This window comes from Aethalodelphis obliquidens, unplaced genomic scaffold, assembly GCF_003676395.1.
Source record: "Aethalodelphis obliquidens isolate GAN/ISIS:26980383/991018 unplaced genomic scaffold, ASM367639v1 scaffold13, whole genome shotgun sequence".
NCBI classification, from domain to species: domain Eukaryota; kingdom Metazoa; phylum Chordata; class Mammalia; order Artiodactyla; family Delphinidae; genus Aethalodelphis; species Aethalodelphis obliquidens.
The window spans coordinates 39,629,351-39,649,352 of record NW_020837957.1 but is presented as its reverse complement, the minus strand read 5'-3'; the positions used below and the strand labels follow the sequence as shown (position 1 = coordinate 39,649,352).

At 35.7% G+C, this 20,002-nt stretch overlaps 1 protein-coding gene across 1 annotated transcript; it reads left to right on the top strand.

Moving 5' to 3' along the window:
- The first annotated feature begins 3,646 nt into the window (after nt 1-3,646).
- LOC113624613 (protein BEX4-like) lies at nt 3,647-4,440 on the top strand. The gene has a single exon (XM_027114543.1). The coding sequence runs from the start codon at nt 3,829-3,831 to the stop codon at nt 4,189-4,191; it is 363 nt and encodes a 120-aa protein (XP_026970344.1). The 5' UTR covers nt 3,647-3,828; the 3' UTR covers nt 4,192-4,440.
- Nucleotides 4,441-20,002: the final 15,562 nt, after the last annotated feature.

The window sequence follows — 20,002 nt, the reverse complement described above, 5'->3', positions numbered from 1 at the left end:
AGCCCTAAGGGTCAGGTTTGATCAGACTCTGTAGCCCTTGAGTGTGTGCCCTGCCCCAAAGGAGGTGATTGCTGAAGCAAGTGAGACACATGTGGTCACAGAGAACCTATGCACCACCTGAGCAGGTATCCTAGGGTCCACTCAGTAGTAGCCCAAGGTCACGTCCCTTTCCCTGTTGTGTTCATCCCAGATCTAGTGCAAGGCTATGGTGTGGAGTAGGCTGGTGTCAGGCATCAGGGCATTGTGGCTGCAAGAATTGAGGTAGTTGCACTGCAGCTTGAGATCTGGCTGCCTCTGTGGCAGACTTCTCCCAGGATCTGTCTGCCCCAGATCTAGCACTAAGCTGCCTTTTAGAGTGGACAGAGCCAGGGTGTTCTCTCTGGGAAATGAACCATTGTGTACTCCTACCCAGCGCCTGCCTGCTAGAGATTCAGCACTTAGGCGCTGCGTGCTCTTGTGGCTGCATCCCGTGTGCATGCTGACAATGGCCTCCAAGCCTCCTTCAGGATATACTCCAGGTGCCCCTCTCTGCCTCTGCATAGCTAGACCAAATCTTTCCCCAGATCTGATGGCAGGCTGTGGTTTGGAGGGGGCGGGGCCAGGGTGTTTGCCCCTTTGTATTGGGAAGGGCGGAAACGCAACAGCCACCAGTGCAAGGCTCTCTGCCTGATTGTTAGCATGCCTGCATGCCTGCATGCTTGCAGTACAGTCTAGGCTTCTCCAGCCCTTCTGTCTCAGGGGATTTCCCAGCAGGCAAGGGAACTTCTCTCCTCTGTGCAAGACACCAGGACTGAAATGCCCAGATCTTGCCTTGACCTGCTCACTCTCCAGGGCGAAAGTCCACGCATGTGGACTATCTCTTCCAAACAGATCCTTCCCTGAGGCAAATGCCCTAACCCAAGGCCTTTTTTGTTTTTTCTGTCTTTCCTGGTTACATGGAGATCTTTCTTGCAGCTTTAGTTGAATAGGAGTTTTTCTGCCACTTTCCAGTTAGTTTTCTGTGAGAACTGTTCCACATATAGATCTCTTTTTGATGTATTTGTGGGAGAAGGTTAGTTCCAACTTCTCCTACTTCGCCATCTTGATCCCCCCATTCAAATACGGTTATTTATTACTTGACTCAGCTTTCAATGTGGTTTCATTAATGATTCACTATTTTAAAAATGTTCTCTATTGGTGTGAAAGAGTTTTGTATCATTTATGGGAACATGTTAATTTCTAAAAATTTTAGTCACAAACAGATACCAAATTTTTTTAAATGACCTATTAGTGTTTATAAAGATAGTCATATGATATTCACCTTGGCCTATTTATACGATTAATTGCATTATTTTCCAGTTTCATTTTTGTTTCATTTCTTTCCAAGTTTGGTTGGCCTATGTTTTTTTGCTGCTGTTTTTTTTTTTTATCATTTTTAAAATAGAAGTATAGTTAATTTACAATGTTGTGTTAGTTTCAAGTGTACAGCAAAGTGATTCAGTTATCTATATCTATATACACATATTCTTTTTCAGATTGTTTTCCATTATAAGTTGTTACAAGACATTGAGTACATTTCCTTGTGCTATACAGTAGATCTTTGTTGTTTATCTATTTTATATATAGTAGTGTGTATCTGTTAATCCCAAACTCCTAGTTTACCTCTCCCCCTCCCCCCATTTGGCATCCCCTTTGGTAACAATAAGTTTGTTTTCTATGTCTGTGAGTCTATTTCTGTTTTGTAAATAAGTTCATTTGTATTGTTTATATGTTAAATCTAATATTTAACTCAAATTACACCTAAAAATATGGATGGTATTTATATTTGGTAAAAGTTTTTCATGTCTTTTTATTTCTTGCAAGTTTTTCTCATACTTAGAAAAATCTCTCTTATCTCTTGTTATATATCTACTTTATTTATACACTGTTAGAATCTAATTTTCACAAAGTGTTAGAAATCTTTCATTAAGGAATCAGTTCTCCAATTTATTTTAAAATGCTATTGCTTCTTTCTGTATCCAGGTTTGACCTACTTTCCTTCCTTCCTTCCTTTTCTCTCTCCCTCCCTCCCTCCCTCCCTTTCTCCCTTCTTTCTCTTTCTTTCTTCACTACCTTTTCCCCCTGATTTTATGAAGGTGGGGATTTGCTTTGCTTTACTTTTCTAACTTGTATTTTCTGATGTAATAACTTTTCTTCATTCTTTCTTATTTAATGAATCATTTAATGGTAAGTGGTAATGTAAGTTTGTGATTGTAGCTTTGTTCCCCTTAATGGTTAAGATTCTTATTTTATTATTTTTCAAACTACTATGCAAACTACTTCTACATGTAGTGTTTATTTCCTCTTTGATGCAACACATATTTTTCAAATTTATTTTACTGAAGTGTAGTTGATTTACAGTGTTGTGTTAGTTTCTGCTGTATAGCAAAGTGATTCAGATATATATATATATACATATATATATATGTATATATATATTCTTTTTCATATTCTTTTCCACTATGGTTCATTACAGGATATTGAATATAATTCCCTGTGCTATACAGTAGGACCTTGTTGTTTATCCATTCTATATATAATAGTTTGCATCTTCTAATCCCAAACAACCAATCCATCCTTTACCCCCAAACCTTGGCAACCACAAGTCTGTTCTCTATGTCTGTGACTCTGTTTCTGTTTCATTAGTAAGTTCATTTATGTCATATTTTAGATTCCACATATAAGTAATATCATATGGTATTTGTCTTTGTCTGACTTATTTCACTTAGTATGATAATCTCTAGGTCCATCCATGTTGCTACAAGTGGCATTATTTCATTCTGTTTAATGGCTGAGTAGTATTCCATTGTGTATATGTACTACAGCTTCTGTAGCCATTCATCTGTCAGTAGACATTTAGGTTGCTTCCATATCCTGGCTATTGTGTATAGTGCTGCTGTGAACATAGGGGTTCATGTATCTTTTTGAGGTAGTTTTGTCCAAATATATGTTCAGGAGTGGGATTGCTGGATCATATGGAAACTCTATTTTTAATTTTCTGAGGAACCTCCATACTGTTTTCCATAGCAGCTGTACAGTTTACATTCCCACCAACAGTGTAGGAAGCCTCTCTTTTCTCCACATCCTCTCCAGCATTTGTTATTTGTACACTTCTTAATGAAGGTCATCCTGACTGGTGTGAGGTGATACCTCATTGTAGTTTTGATTATGCAACACATATTTATAAACTTATTTTACAGAAAATTTCAGCAACATAAAGATAGAAATTTTACATTTTACATTGGTTATGAATTTATTGTTCAGTTTATTTCAACATCTGCTCTTGAGAATTCACTGATGATTTCAGGATTGCCTAATATAGCACCTATTTTTGTAGTTAGTCAAATATTCTTAAAATAAAATTCTAGTACCTTTATAATTATATAAGAAATACTTCTAGCATAACTTTCATGAGTGAAAGAAGAGTGTAAATCTTCTCCATTATTGGATTACATTCCTTAAAGAGTGCTAAGCACATAATACTATAAATAAATATTATTTATTAAATTGTGAATAAGTTTTACAGTACTAATTTTAACCCATAACCATTCATTTAAACTTAAGTATCAGCATCCCGCGGTGACGGAGGCCCGACGTGAACGGCCAGCGCCGACTGGCGCTCGCCGCGCTCTAACGGTAGACCAAGCTGTTGCTCGCTGCCTTCTCGGTCCCTGCGGGAGTGCGGGCCGGGGGCGGCCCCCAAAAGTAAGAGGCGCGGGAGGAGCAGGTCTGCGAGTCGAAGTGTCGCGGCGGCGCACTTGCAGCAAGAATCGGGAGGGGCAGGAGACCGCGAAGATAGGCCCAGGAGCAATGGCGTCCAAAGAAGAACAAGCAGTAAAAAATCTCAACGTGGAAAATACCCAACAGGAAAAGGAAGGCGGGGACCAGGCCCCTTTGCAGAATGGAGAGGAATCACGCGATTTAGGAGGGGGTAAAGGCCAGAAGCCTGGAGGACATGTCAGGCTGGGACGGATTAGACAACTTGTCCCTAATTTTCGATGGGCCATACCCAGCAGGCATATTGATCACAGTGAAGTGGGGGATGATGTAGAAAAGCACGTAGGGCAGATGATGGAAATCAGGAGAAAGACTAAGAAGCAGCAAACGAGGCATCATTTGCGCTACCAAACTCCTGAACCTGACAATCATTATGAGTTTTGCCTTATACCTTGAATCCTAAGATTATCCCTGAGGTCAGTAATGTGGCCTCTGCTCTACATGCTTGTAGTTTTTCTGATTTACTTTTTCTGTAAACCTTTTGGTGTTTCTACTTACCAGTTTCTAATTGAATATTGCTTTGTCTCTGTGAAACTTTCTGTCAGCAGGGCAATTTCATCCAGTTATAGGAAAATTATTCTTTTCATAATACGAAATTAATAAAGCAGTTTACAAAGCAAAAGAAAAATAAAAAAATAAACTTAAGTATCATATATTTTAGGACACTCTGACTTTTTTTAATTTCCATGACCTATTAAAAGGTGATTATATTAAAATCTCCCTAACCAATTAAACAATCTGTACTATCTTTGTATATTGACCTAAAATTATTTAAAAAGCTATACATGACCAGTGCAGATAATTAGCCAATATATGTGTATCAAAATGTAGTAAGCCCCCTACATATGAACAAGTTCCATTCTGAGAGCACATTTGTAAGTCCAATTTGTTCGTAAGTCCAATAAAGTTAGCCTAGGTACCCAGCTAACACAATTGGCTATATAGTACTGTACTGTAATAGGTGTATAATACTTTTCACACAAATAATACATATAAAACAAATGAACACAAAAAATAAAGAAAACATTTTTAATCTTACAGTATAATACCTTGAAAAGTACAGTATAACAGCTGGCACACAGGGGCTGGCATCAAGAAGAGTTACTGACTGGAGCAGGGACAGGAGGTGGGAGATGGTAGAGCTGAAGAATCGTCATCAATAGGAGATGGAGGGCAACTGCAATTTCACTGACTCCTGACATTGATAGCACAGGTTCTGGTTCTTTGCTGGAACCAGATGCATGTTTGCATCTTTGAAAGTTCGCAACTTGAAGGTTCCTATGTAAGGGACTTACTGTATAAGTATGAACCACTTACCTGCTTGTTCCATGATTCAAGTGTAGTTACTCTTAGTATTCAAGTTTGTATTCTCCTATGTATGTTTCTCATAATACAGAAGTTACACATTCTTTCACTAAGAGCTATTTTTCATATTTTAAATTATATGAAAAAGTCTACAAGTAAATGTTTAATTTACTTAAACTTTAATTTACCTAAAAAAAGTTTAATGTAGTGCCCTGTGCTCTTTTTCTTCTAAAAATATCTTAGACTGCATAACTTAGAATAGAGGATTCTTTAGAACTGAAGAAATATACATGTCATGTGTATCTTTGTGTAGAGGTAACTATAGTTAAATGTATGTGACACTGTGGTTTTTAATATTTTTACATAACTTTAACATTTAATGGTAATACCATTAATATCTTCTGATAGTACTACTTTCAGATTTACTTTATTATTTTTAAAAGCAAACTAATAGTCCATACTACAGATGTATATTGTGGCTTATTTAATTATTCCCCTCTTGATAGGTAATTCAATTGCCCCTCATATTCTCTATTAAAAATATTTCTTTAACAAACAACATGTTAACAGGAATGTTATTGCATAGATTTCTATAAATGGAAGTGCTAGGTCTAACAGTCTAACATTTTTAGAATATTGATAGGTACTTCTACCAGCCTACAAAGCAACTTAATGTGAATTAAGAAATGCACTAATTCTTCTAGGTAGACACAGCTCTGTTCCAGGACAGGAGGCTTGTCTAATGGAGCACAGGCTTCCTCCCTTTCTCTCCTTGGCCTGTCACCCTTGATAAAATAAACAACTTGCACATTTGTATATGGTGGCCCTACATAATGTACTCCTTAAATTGTGGGATATACTCTCCTTATAATGCTGAGTATATCTTACCATTATTTAAATTTGCATTTCCTTACCACTAGTAAGATTGACCATCCTTTTATATATTCATTACCCTTTTGTCATTACAAGCTTTCTACCTACAGTTATTGACAATTAATTCAACATTTCTTTAGTAATAGTGCTTTGAAATATGAAGGTGAATGAACCTACCTGTAGGTAAACTAGTAATCACTAAAGTGTTTAAAATATATTTGCATAGTAAAATTCATTTAACTAATGGCATTGAATTGAATTCAGCTAATAAATTTACATGTTTATTGTCCATTAATTTCCATATACATACCCTCAAATTCATTAAAAATTATCAGGGGCATACAATTAGCCACGATCATGAAAACACATTACAAGGAACGCTATGCATTGTTAATTATGGGAATGGAAAGCTTAATTGCTCACATTAAAATAATTGATAAGCTTGTTGTATGTAGTTCTGCCATATAAAATAATAGGAAACAAGATTTCCTGAAGTGCATTGGCATTTGAATGGAAAATGCCTATATGAACACCAAAAAGCATTAAAATGCATTATTTATTTTCACAAGAAGGTGAATGACTCAATTCAGCCTGATTAGTAAAAAGAGTTGACGTTATAAAACTGGTTCCTGCACAACGTGTCATGATCTGTAATTTGACTTCCTAAAGGCACTGACATTGAGGAACAAAGTGGCTATGAAGCCATTCATAAATTGGCCTTACTTTTTCTCCCTCAACCCCATCAGTACTCACCTTTCACCCTAGCTCTAGAAATATAAATCTGCGTGCAATTCCCTGCATATACTACAGGAAATAACTGATCTCTTGGTTTATCGACACTTTGAAGAACTACTCATTTTCAGAATATGTAATATAGTCAAAACGAAGTCCTTTCCTATTCCTCGAAAATATTTATAAAGTGCACTGACATTGTGCTGCTAAAATTTCTAAACAATCATCACAAACTGAATGTGGCCTCAGAATGTTGTCAAAAAATTAATTCAATTGTCTGTCTGTTCATGCATCAAAATATCTATTAAAATTTAATATGAACCAGGATACAGTAGTAACAACAAAAAAAGCAAGTCTCTATTTTCAGAAGATTTACATTCTGAATGGGGTGCCAGAGAGTAACAGACAAGATATAAATAAATGAACATAGACTCTTTTGTGTGGTGATTAATGAAGATAAATGAAGAAAAATCAAGGCAAGGAGATATTGAGTGAATAAGTAGGGTACTATTTTAGATGGGATAGAAACTGAGGCTGTTTTTTCTAAAAGGTGCTTTTAGTAAAGACTAGAAAAAAGTGAGGAAATTAGCCAAAATCCTTATATAAGGGAAGAGCAATTCAGGCAGGAGAACAATACAAGAACTCTGAGATGAACCATGCTTACATGTTCAAAGAACAGAAATGAGGCCAGTGTGGCTGGAAGAGGAGACTGGTAGGAGATGAAGTCAAAGGGATAAAGAAGTGTTTGGGAGATCACAGAGAGTTTTGAATTTTAGTCTGAGTGAGATGAGAAGCCACTGGATTGTTTCAAAGAGAAGAATGTAGGTTTTAAAGGGTCTTTTTTTTTTTGTTGCTGTGTGGTTTGTAGAGGGCAATAGTAGAAGCAGGAGGTTATTGTAATAACCTAGATGAGAAATACTGATGGCTCAAAGTCAGGTGGTAGTGGTAGAACTGGTTAGAAGTTATTAGATTTTTGATTTGTGAAATTAGAGACAATATTTTTTGTCAATTTAGAGCCAGTAAGTTTGGATGTGGAGTGTGACAGAGGGAAGTCAGGATTTGGGGCCTGAGCAACAGGCAAAATGATTGTCACTTCATGGGGTATTAAATTTTTAGGAGATAAATACTGATTAACTTATTTAGACTGAACTGCTTGGTAACAGAAATGGTAAATATTTGTTGTGGCTTGTGATCCCTAAAAAAATTAGTGAGGCACACTGAGGGCAGCAGGAAATGAGAAATTTTGAGAACCTCTGGTATATGCTGATGGGAGTAGGGAGGGAATGATGAATGATTAGGGAGAAAGTGCAGAAAATTACAAGAGAAGCATATGAATAGCTGATAAATAAGGGAAGCCAGTGAACAAATTCAGGATGTACTGTTAGATATGACTACCAGCTCTTTATCCTTTGAAAAATACAAGAAGTGAAGTCTGGGACAGTAGATGGTTTTATTAGTGGGAGTGGTAGTCATTCTCTTTTAATAGCTTTTATTTTCATTACTTGAAAATGAAGAATAAGGAAAAGAACATGAGATATGAGGAGACAGAGGTATAAAATAATCATTGAAGAGATTATGAGAGTGAACTAGCTGAGTAAAAGCAACAGTTTTGCTAACCAACACCAAGGGCCAACGTTATTGTTCATCAAGTTAAATTGACACTAGACTAGTTTTATATTTATACACATACATTAGCTATTTAGATGAAGATATGAAATAGTGTTGGACTTAGGGTTCACTCTTCATGTACAATAGAATGTGTGAGTTTCCAGAGAGATAAAAGTGTATATAAGGAGTTATTAAAGAGATGATTGGTCTAGTATAAACCAGATAAAGAGTGAATTGAGATCATAGGTGAGATAAGAGTCAATGAGAATTTTGTAAGATTAATGATTAATAAATAAGTTGGTGGATTCAAATTTTTTGGAGTTGTAGTATTAGGGTAAATGAGTTAGAAATGTAGAAGGTATTAGAAGTAACTTCTACCAGTGTATCAGAATTACCAAGAAATAAAACAGTAATAATGTAAAGAAAAAAAAGCAACAGTAAGGTTTCTGTTTGTTTCTTTTTTTACTGTTTAATAACACTAAGTTGCTAAAGTAGTGAAGAAATGAGAAATGAGGTGGAAATCTGTAAACAAATGCAAAAAGCAATGGGTGATATTATTATCATGAATTTAGAATGAAGGAAAGAGTTTTAAAGAAGTTGGAAAATAATGATTGGGAAGTGGCAATGAGGAGCAAGGTGAATATATAATCTGTGTCTAGGAACAATGTTAGCCTGGGGAGTAGGAGAAAAAAAAAAATCAGGAGGGTTGAAGAGGAATCAACCAACTCTAGAAGAGATAGGTTAATATCAATTAAAGAAAGAAGATGAATGGAACATCAGCAAGGATATTATTGAGAGTCGAAATTTTGGGGATTGGGGATTCTGAGCTTCAGATTAGAACGATTAAAGGTTGGGAAAGGTGTGTGAGATTAAGTCTATGTAAAGCCCAAAGGAGATTAGTGTCTAGGTGATGAGGCATGAAAATGAATGACAACTTGGGAATACTGGGTTTTATGTAAATCTTGGGGTTATTGAAATAGTTTTGATGATCTCTTAGACAAATTGAATGTTTGCCCAAGAGTGTCCAGAGGGGGTCTGTGATTATTGTCTAAGAGGTGAGGATAGGGTTTCCAGGCACATGTGAATTATGTGGGTCCCTGATTCAGGAAAACCATAGTAAAATTCAGCCAATAGATGTTCTTTGGTACTAGAAGGATGATTTAGAATAGATTAGAATTTTTAAATTTGAAATGATACATATTTTCCATAAATAATATTTAAAGTCATATTTAATGTCAATTTCTAGATCCTAGGAAATTTATGTTCCCTTTTATTTAGAACGAAATCTAAATCTAAAATCCCTTTAGGGATATGGTTATGATTGATGGATTGATTATAGAAGGAAACTAATATAGATATCTTGTTATATACAGTTTTAGATAAAATGTAAAATATTTCAATGAACATTTCCTTATAGAAGATATTCTACCAATCAAGGGTCCCATACAAGCAGATACCATCATTTTCCAAAGTGCTTTGAGCAAAACCAAAATTTCTTGACCTGTTTAGTTGGGAATGTTCCACTTCTTGCAGAGCTCTTTGCTCTTGCTAAGGAATAATTAAGCTAAAAATAATCATTTATTTTATAACTTAATTTCCTCCTTAGACTTCTGAGTGATCTGAACTTTCAAGTAAAAGTTAATGGTATGGGGCTTCCCCGGTGGCGCAGTGGTTGAGAGTCCACCTGCCGATGCAGGGGACACGGGTTCGTGCCCCGGTCCAGGAAGATCCCACATGCCGCGGAGCGGTTGGGCCTGTAAGCCATGGCCGCTGAGCCTGCACGTCCGGAGCCTGTGCTCTGCAACAGGAGAGGCCACAACAGTGAAAGGCCCATGTACCGCAAAAAAAAAAAAAAAAAAAAAAAAAAAAAAAATCCCATTAAAAAAAAAAAAAAAAGTTAATGGTATGTATTTTATAGCCATCAATTAATTTACAAATAGTGATCCTAATATTCCTCAGTTCTTTGGAGATCAGCCTTCTGACCACATTGGGCATATGGAAAAGTGCCAAATTGAAATATTATAAACAAACTCTGAATATTCAGCAGTAATTAATCTGAGAAATGATGAGAATATTTTTTCACTCAATATGATTGATCACCTTAGCAACTAGAAAGAAAGGAATAATCACTTTGATTTGCAATATTTAAAATATTCAAGCCACTCCAAGAAAAATATGAGAGAAATAAACTGAAACAAGTTGATAGAAAATGAGAACAAAGAATATGGAAAGAAACAATGGAATGTAGAAGTTGTGGGCACAAGAGGGCTGTCAAAGATTCAAAAAATCGTGATTGTGTGGTCTTACAGTACCTAAAAAAACAAGAAAAATAAAATCTTTATCTACTGAGATAAGAGATTTGTTTCCAGAGTGTTTATTGACTAATTTTTTAATCATACATAATATTTAATTCATATTATTGGTTGTCAGATTTAACAAATAAAAAGTGACCAGTTAAATTTGAACATTAGATAAACACTAATTTTCAAGTAAAAGTATGTCCCATACATTATTATTATTATTATTCATTGTTATCTGAAGTTCAAATTTAACCAGACATCCTAAATTTTAGCTGGTGACCCTAGTAATAGTGCTTATATAAATAAATAACCACAAAATGTCAGAGTAACTAAGTCCTTTAAGTTTTTAAACCCCAGAGACAGAATTTACTTAGCCTGGTTATACCTATTATGGCTTTATCATAAAAAATGTTAGCAGTGTGACAGTGGTAACTTATGTTACCCTAGTGTTGTCAGCTGTGCAGTGGGAATAATATCTACTTCATAGATTTGCTGAATAGATTATCAGGGACATAAATGTAAAACACTTACTAAGGACTTTAATCAGCAGAGCTGTTATTCCCATATACCTCAGGCTTAACTGTAGGTTTACCCTTTGGCATGACATGTGGATTGATGATTAGGATAGTGAAGCACAGAACACTGGGAACATAACGAAACTTAGATAAAGAATTGCAAATTCTCTATTTTAGCAGAAAATAAACTGAGATTTAGGATAAAAAAGTTCACTTTAAAGAACATATGCTATACTTAGATATTTAGTGTTCATTTCTCCATAAATTCACTAAGTTATGGGTAAAAATCTATAGACAATGTACATTATTTTTCAAGAAAATGAAAAAGGGATAGGGTGTTTTAAAAACATCTCACAAAGGAAGCTGATATACTCCTCAGCTTGTTTAAGTTATCAAGAGCCAGCTAAAGTTAGTAGTCTAGGTGAGTTAAGGATTTTTTGCAATATCTAAGAACATTTTTAATGCATTTTGCAGTTTGGCAAATTGTTAAAAATTATGAGAAAAGAGAGAGACATCATGTCCCTTCTTAATAATGAAAAATATTAGCTCTGACTTTACCCTATATTGCTTGTGGGCATGTGTTTAATTTAGTCGAATTGAACTGGAACCACTGTAGAATATAAAGTAACCAAGAATGTTCCTGTAAGGAAAGAATGCTAGATGTTAAGGGGAAACTAGGTATACCACATCTTTTAATAAATATAATAATCAAAAATCCTGACAAATGAATGTGTTCTATTCTCAATTTTCTTTTGAAATATATATGATACTTGTGATGGTTAACTTTGTGTCAGCTTGGCTGGGCCACAGTGCCCAGATATTTGGTCCAACATTATTCTAGATGTTTGTGTGAAGGTTTTTTTTTTTTTTTTTTCCAGTGAGATTAACATTTCTTGAACGTTAAAGTAGATTACCCTCCATAATGTAATGTGAAGACCTTAGTAGGTGAAGTAGATTACCCTCCATAATGTGATGGGCTTTGTCCAATCAGTTGAAGACCTTAGGAGAACAAAGAAAACTCCCCTCAGCAAGAAGGAATTTCGCTGGCTGACTGCCTTTGGACTCCAACTGCAACTCTTCCCTGGGTCTCCAGCATGCCGGCCCTCACTGCAGATTTTGGATTTACCATCCTCCTCAATCACATGAGCCAGTTCCTTTAAAGAAATGTCCCTCTCTCAATCTCTATCACTATCCTTTTATCTATATCTATATCCTTTACCTTTACCTATACCTATATATCTATATCTATAGCTACATATCTCCTGATATTCTGTTTCTCTAGAGAATCCTAATACACAGTGCTTATGTTTTTTCATTGATTTTTTTTTGTTTTTAACAAATAGGAAGTTGTGGCTATACCAATTTTATATTAAACCATTATCTAAACATGTGAAATGAAAGTCAGACAAGCAAGGGATAATTAAAAATAAAAGTAAATATTTTACCCTAGTCCATGTGTCTTAATATGTAGTATGAGAATTACAATTGAAAATTACCCAAGTAGGTGTCCCAGTGTTTTAAAGGTATTGCACCATCCAATAAGTGCCATTATTTTCATTCTTTCAAGAGATTAAAAAGTTAAAACCTAACTTACATACCAGCAATGATTAAGCAAATATCCTTTTTTCCTTTAGGCCTCTCGCCTATTCAACAGTGAACACACTTGGAGCCTAAGATGTTTATGGTAGGCAGATTGCAGTTATCCTGGCTATTCAACCCTTTCTAATTGGAGCCCCAGGCTTGGATCTCTCACATACCACATTGTGTACAACACTGCTCTGGTAGACAAATAAGTAGAAAAAATGAAAACAAGAAAGGCAGACTGGGTTTTTAGGAGGCAGGTTGAGAGAGTATGACATCCAATAGCCTGAAGCTCCTCACTGTGATGAAGGCTGTGAAGAGGTGATATGCTCCATGTTCTTCATGGCAGACAGATTTAGATGGGTCCTTCCTAGATGCCAGAAGGTAGATTTAAAATTAAATAGCAAACAGTTACTACCAGTATGAAAGTAGTGTTCACTGCAGCTCTGCACAGAGTGTTGGTAACACATGTACCTCCAATCTGGTGTTCTGAAAAGCACTGAACTGGGAGAGAAAATTCAGTGTGAGCAAGTCGGCAAATGCTATGAACAAATAGCTCTAAAACTCTGGGAAGGAGCAGCGAGGTAAACCAGCACAAAGAATATATTCTCAGTGAATCTAGGTCAGCCCAGAGGTAGAATTTAGATTCACAGGGCCTCTGGAAACATGTTATGATATCATTGTTTATAGCATAGATGACAACTGTACAAATATAGCCTCGTTTGTGCTCAAATTATTTTAAGGATTTGGACATTCTTTTTAAATCTCTCTACAGAGTTTTTTTTACTACAAGAAATTTTGTACTTCTGTGAAGTTCACAGTATTTGCTGGCCTCCCTGCTGATGGTAGGTGCTGAGGATGTCTAATGTTAGTACATCAGGCTGTAATAAAATATGCATGAGAACACTGGCTGTCAGAACACTAATTTGGAAATGTATCTCTACCCTGTTTGTACACATGAATTAATTTGGAGAAAAGATTAACTACATGCTATTTGTTAGCCATTAGCTTGTTACCAGTCAATGAGCAAGGTGACAAAAATGATGTTGTTTTTGCATTATTCCTCTAGGAGTCAGTGGAAAATGCAGAGTTTAAAGAAGCAAGTTATTTTCAGTCTTGATGAAAAAGCATGAAATTTTAGCAAGTGCATTCGTCAGGCAGTGATGGTATGTACTGTAGTTTATGGACTTGAATTTTAAAGTATTTCTTTGAATCTTTTTTCTTTTTTATCCATACATACTCTTAGAGGAGGTGGAATAAGTCACCACTGGAAATGTTCAGGTGCTCATTATATTCTTTAGACCCTTAAATAGACTTTTCCTTCACATATGTAGTTAACTTAAAATAATGGCATAACTCCATTTACAGCCTAAATGCTTGGGATAAATAGTCCATTATCTTTACCACCCATTCTTATTAGTAAATAAACTGTGTCTTTTGTTCTTTGACTTTTATTTCTTCAATTAAGCAAGTTGATCTGCTACGACGGTTCTGAGCAAGGACTCTGGAATCTAAATATCTGTCTTTAAATCTGGATTCTAGAACTTTTTTAGCTATGTAATCCCGATCAAATTAATTCATGTCTTCAGTGCTTTAATTTTCTTATTTATAAATTGAGAAGAACAATAGTACTTAATGCATATAGTACACTAAGTTATAGGTTATAAGCACTTAGAATAAATCCTGGCATATAGTGAGCACTTTATACATATTAACTATCATTACTGCAGTCTTTTTAGTTTATTCTCTTTTATTTCATTGGCACTGTCAGATCTCCATTATCTTCCAGGTAAATTACTACAACAGCCTTCTACTCAGTATTTTCCTGTAATCTTCACCTACCTCAAGTTCATGTACACTGTTGCCAGCATGACCATATCAAATGCAGAACTGTTTATATCACTCCTCTGATGAAAAGTCTTCAATTTTCTCTATCTTTTTCAAGAGGAGGTCAAAATTATTTTTACAACATTTATGTCCCTTTGTGAGTTGACATCTTCCTGTCTCATCAACCTCATCTATTTCCACTTGGCATCTTGAACTTTATGTTTTAGCCACATGGAACAATTTCTATCTCCTTAAACACATCCTCAATCTCTCTGTGAGTGTGTCTTTGCACATTACACTTAATCTTCCTGTTATACTGATTCTTTAATAGTAAAATTAAATTCATCTTTCAAAACTCAGTTATCCAAAAAAGGTGACTAACTTTCCCCATCCAACCTATATTTTATGTGTTTTGTGACCCCCAATTTCAGTAAATTTTTACTTGTTCAAAGCATTTTTATGTTGCATTGAAATTATGTGTTTATTTCTCAGCATTGTTTTCAAGTTATGTCATAGGTATTCTGTATTTTATCTTAGAATTTCCAGAATTTACACTGCAGTGCTCTGAACATAGTAGGTCCTTCATAAATGTTTGTTAGGAGTGAGGCAGTTATTTAAACTGTGCTTTCTTACACCTTGGTAAAACCTTTGCAGTATGAGATAAACCTCTGGGTAAAAGCAACTTATTCTGGAAGGTACAAATTAGCAGTAAGGACTAACAGAATCTAGGTCCTGGAGTAGGAGTTGAAAGATAGTATTTGAAGAAGAAATTAAACATTATCGAACATTGCTGTATGCTTTAAAGCAAAAAAACAAAAATAACCCCAAACACCCAAAACCAAATAATAAAAAAAAAAAAAACCAAAACATAAGCAATACAGAAATACAGTTACAGCTATAATCAATTCAGAGGTGAAATTACAACTATATACTTCTCTCAAACCCCGTCATTATGGTATTTGCTTTACTCAACCTTGAACTAGTCTTTATTTCCCTGCTTTAGGCTGGATACAGAATTGTGCACTGTCATTTTAACTTAGTATTATATGTCAAAGATTTCATAATCCTTTAAATAGTTATTGGAAACTGTGATTAAAATGCCTTCATAATATCATAATTTTGTAAAACAATTTATACAAATGTTGGGAAAAATAATATCACAGACTAAGAAATTAAAAATAGGACCTTGGGGCTTCCCTCATGGCTCAGTGGTTGAGAGTCCGCCTGCCGATGCAGGGGACGCGGGTTCGTGCCCCGGTCTGGGAAGAACCCACATGCCACGGAGTGGCTGGGCGCGTGAGCCATGGCCTGAGCCTGCGCGTCCGGAGCCTGTGCTCCGCAACGGGAGAGGCCACAGCAGTGAGAGGCCCGCGTACCACACACACAAAAAAAAAATACCATCAATGATCCCCTTGACATTAGTCTTGAGGTCAGGAGGAGGGCAAGAGCCTTGTGACCATAGGTATGAGATGTAAGAGAGCATATCCCCAATTAGGAAAAGGAGAGATAGATTTATACTTATAAAGTAATTAAAAGCTAAATGTGGGACTCATAACATGTCACGTGATTTGTGCAGTAAATACTTCAGATCTATAACTGGTATATAATGTCTAAACAGGAAGACAAATATAAAAATTTTTGCATTAGTTTAATGTGAATTGAAGTTGTATTTATTATGGAGACTGGCTTTATCATAATCACTCTTTTATTGTTGACAAGTTATGTAATTTTTTTGCTGTTTTAAAAAGTACTGCATAAACATCCTTTTACCTAGATTTTGGCTGAATTGCTGATTGATTTTCTCATGAATGACTTGTAGTAAAATAACTAAATGGGTAATGTGAATTTTGTTATGGCTTTTGGTAAGTATAGACAAGTGACAATTAAAAAGCTTTTTTTTGTTTATATGTTTTTGTTTTTCACAGTATATCCGCATATTCATTGTCTATATCACTATAACTTCAATAAAATCACTTCATATTTTGGAAAATATTACCCTATTGCTTAAATTATCCATTTCATTTGAGAGAATATCTTTGTGTTTGCAGCATATGTTTGAATTTGCTTTCCTTTAAATATTTTCACTTCTGCGAAGTTTATAGTACTTACAGCTTTTCTGCTTAAAGTGTGTATATAAGGAAAATTTGCTGAAATATAAAATCTATTTTTAGATTGAGTGTATATTTAGTAAAAGTTTTAATTTATACAAACAATCACACATATTCATGTTTAGAAAAAAGGTATAAAGGAAAACTAAAATAGAAATTACTTCTGGATAATTTGTATTATTCTCTTTATACTATCTTGTGTTTTCAGTACATGCACGAGTGTCTTATTTTTATAACTAATAAAAACTGTCATTTATTAAGCATAATTTACACCACTAGGTAAACAATTATGTGCAATTAAAGCGTACAATTTAGAGTTTTGACAAATATACGTGCCCATGAAACCGTCCACCACAATCAGGATAAAAGCATTTTCATCTCCCCCAGAAGTTTCCTTGTGCCCCTTGCACTCAATCCCCCTTCCTACCTGTGTTTCCCAGATCTGTTTTCTTTCATTATACATTAGTTTGAATTTTATAAAAAAATTAATATAAATGGAATCATACAGTTTGTACTCTTTTCTGTCTGGTTTCTTTCACTCAACAAGAGCATAAGCATTGGAATAAAATGGTCCTAAGTTGAATAACAGCCAGGTCTCTATCATTAATGTGTAACCTAAGGTGTTTTGGTAAGTGTTTTTGTGTCTAAATTACCTTACCTATAAAGTGGTGATATTAATACTAATTTTGAAAGGCAACTGGAATGACATCGTAAGAAAAATGTCATATATCGTTGGTGATATTGCATATTGAATAATATGGTTTGCTTAATAGATGTTATTTCTCTTGTTTATATTTATTTCCAGTTTTATATGTTCATCCAATATCTTTTCTAAACGTAGATTTGGCTTCTGAAAACTCCAAGTTGCTCCCATTATTTTGGCCCAAGGACTATTCTCAGTTGAAGGTGTAATTTCCTGAAAGACTTTCTAGATAGAATCTATAGACAGCTGAACTTCTTTACTGTACTAATCAGGGTTCTCCAGAGAACTGAATCAGTAGGATGGAGATATCTGCATATTATATAATATGAATATAGATGTAGATATAGGCATAGATAAGATCTATAGAAATAGACGTTAAAGGAGGTTTCTTATTATGAGGACTTAGCTAATGTGATTATAGAGGCTGAGAAGTTCCACGAGAAGCTGAAGACCCAGGAAAGCCAGTGGTATAATTCAGTCTGAGTCTGAAGACCTGAGAACGAGGGGAGCTGATGATGTAAATCCCAGAGCAATGGCCAAAAAAGATAAGAGGACCCAGCTCAATCAGTGAGGCAGGGGAAAAAGGGGGCAAATTCTTCCTTCCTGTGCCTTTGTTTTATTCATGCCCTCAAGGGATTGGAATATGCCCACTTACAATGGGGAAGGCAATCTACTTTACTGAATCCACCAATTCAAATGCTAATGTCATTCAGAATGCTAATCTCATTCAGAGACACAGCCCCAAATAATGTTTAATCTGGGCACCCTCTGGCCAAACTGACACATAAAATTGACTACCACATTCCCTGTTTCCACTGTTGTCATTTCACTGTTTTCAACTGAACTATTTTCACTATCCAATTTATTTTGTCCTTTAAGGAGAAGAATTTTCAAACCCCACCATCTTCAACCTGCCAAATACCTCCATAACATAGAGATAGCTTATGAAATGCACCCTGAATGGAGTGGACAAAGTGGCAGATTGGAAGCTATGAACTGGTTCAACATCAGGGAATCTTCATTAAGAGTGCTGTTGCTGAAGACCAACTGGTCAGCAGCAGAGATCAAAACTGAGCCCTCAATATGGTACTCTCCTCTAAGAGAACCACCAGCACTGGATAGCAAGCCAGTTCATCACAACGTTTCCACTCTAGGCGTCAGCAATTCATCCTTCCTGGAGTTGCACCTATTCCAGATGGTGGTATGCTTTTCTTACACGTAATACCTTAGCAGCACCACAATCCTAGGGATTTACGATGTTTTATTTACTGACATGAAATAATGCATAATATTGTCTCAGACAAAGAAACACATTTCACAGTGAAAGAGGTGTGACAAAGAATACATGTCCACAAGATTCACGACAATACACTGCATCATATAGAAGCAGACAACCTGATAGAAATTTGGAATTGCCTATAGAAGGGTTGATACCAGCCTGGGTTGCTCATACTTTCCTCCAGGATGGTATATGGTATATTTATTGAACCAAAAACCATATATTGCTGTGTCCCCAAAAGCTAGAATAGATGGGTCTAGAAAACAAAAAGTTAGAATTGACCTCTCCCACCACTATTCCCACTAACTATCCAGTAGAATTCATTCTTCCTATATCATTACTTTAGGGATGCTGGATTACTGGTTTTAGATCCCAGGAGCAGGATCCTTCCACCAGTGGTTAGTAAGGATTACTGAACCTAAAACCACTGTGATCAGGGTATTTTGGGCTTCTCATGCTAGTAGACTGTAGACATAGAAATGAGGTAACATGCTAGAAGATGTAATTGACTCTGACCATGTTGAGAAGTTAGGGTTATTGCTACGTAATATCATCAGAGAGCAATAGGTCTAAAATTCACATGGAAGTTTTTCCATTCTTCCATTCCTGGTGGTAACAGTGAACAGGACATTATAGCAATTACAGCCTGACCAGGAGAAGAGCAAGGTCCCAGACCACTCTGTAATTGAGGTCTATGTTATACCACCAGGTAAGTCATTTGGCCCAGCTGAAGTATTTACCAAGGGTGAGAAAGGGTGGTGAAGGAAATAAATAATTATCATCTTTGGACAAGCCAGAAGAATGGTCACTGCAGCTTGTTTCACTAACCTCTATATTACTCAATTTTTATTTTCTTTTTTATTAGGACACAGATATTCAGTCCATATATATTACTCATTTTTAAAAACAACAGGTCAACACCACACTGAAGAGTGAGTTCCAGAGCAGACTTGAAGAAGCAGGAAGAGGAGTCCTCTGTGGAGGAAAGGCTTGAGACCTACAGACCAACCAAACTTCCTATTTGTTTCTGGAAGTCAAACGTCATGGCTTTTTGACGCAGGAAGGAAGTCTGTTCATACATCTGGCTTAGTTATTCTTCAATCCATTAAGGTCAGTACTATTCTTTGGTGAATATTTTTTCTGATATATTCTTGCTCTTTTGTGAGCTCTCGCTAAGAAGAGACATAGGGATACAATAGACACAAACTTCCCAGGAAACCGTCTGCAGTATACCTATTATATCCATCTTTTTACTTGCATATTTACACACTTTCTTCAGTTCCGATCTAGAACAACGTCCAGGACTTATCAATTAAAAAGCTCTCTGGGTGTATCTACTGTTTTCAGCTCATCAACAAGGCAAATATGAATAAGCC

Bases quoted from the DNA above. Each gene is read 5' to 3' on its own strand.
- LOC113624613 (XM_027114543.1), top strand. From the start codon at position 3,829: ATGGCGTCCAAAGAAGAACAAGCAGTAAAAAATCTCAACGTGGAAAAT.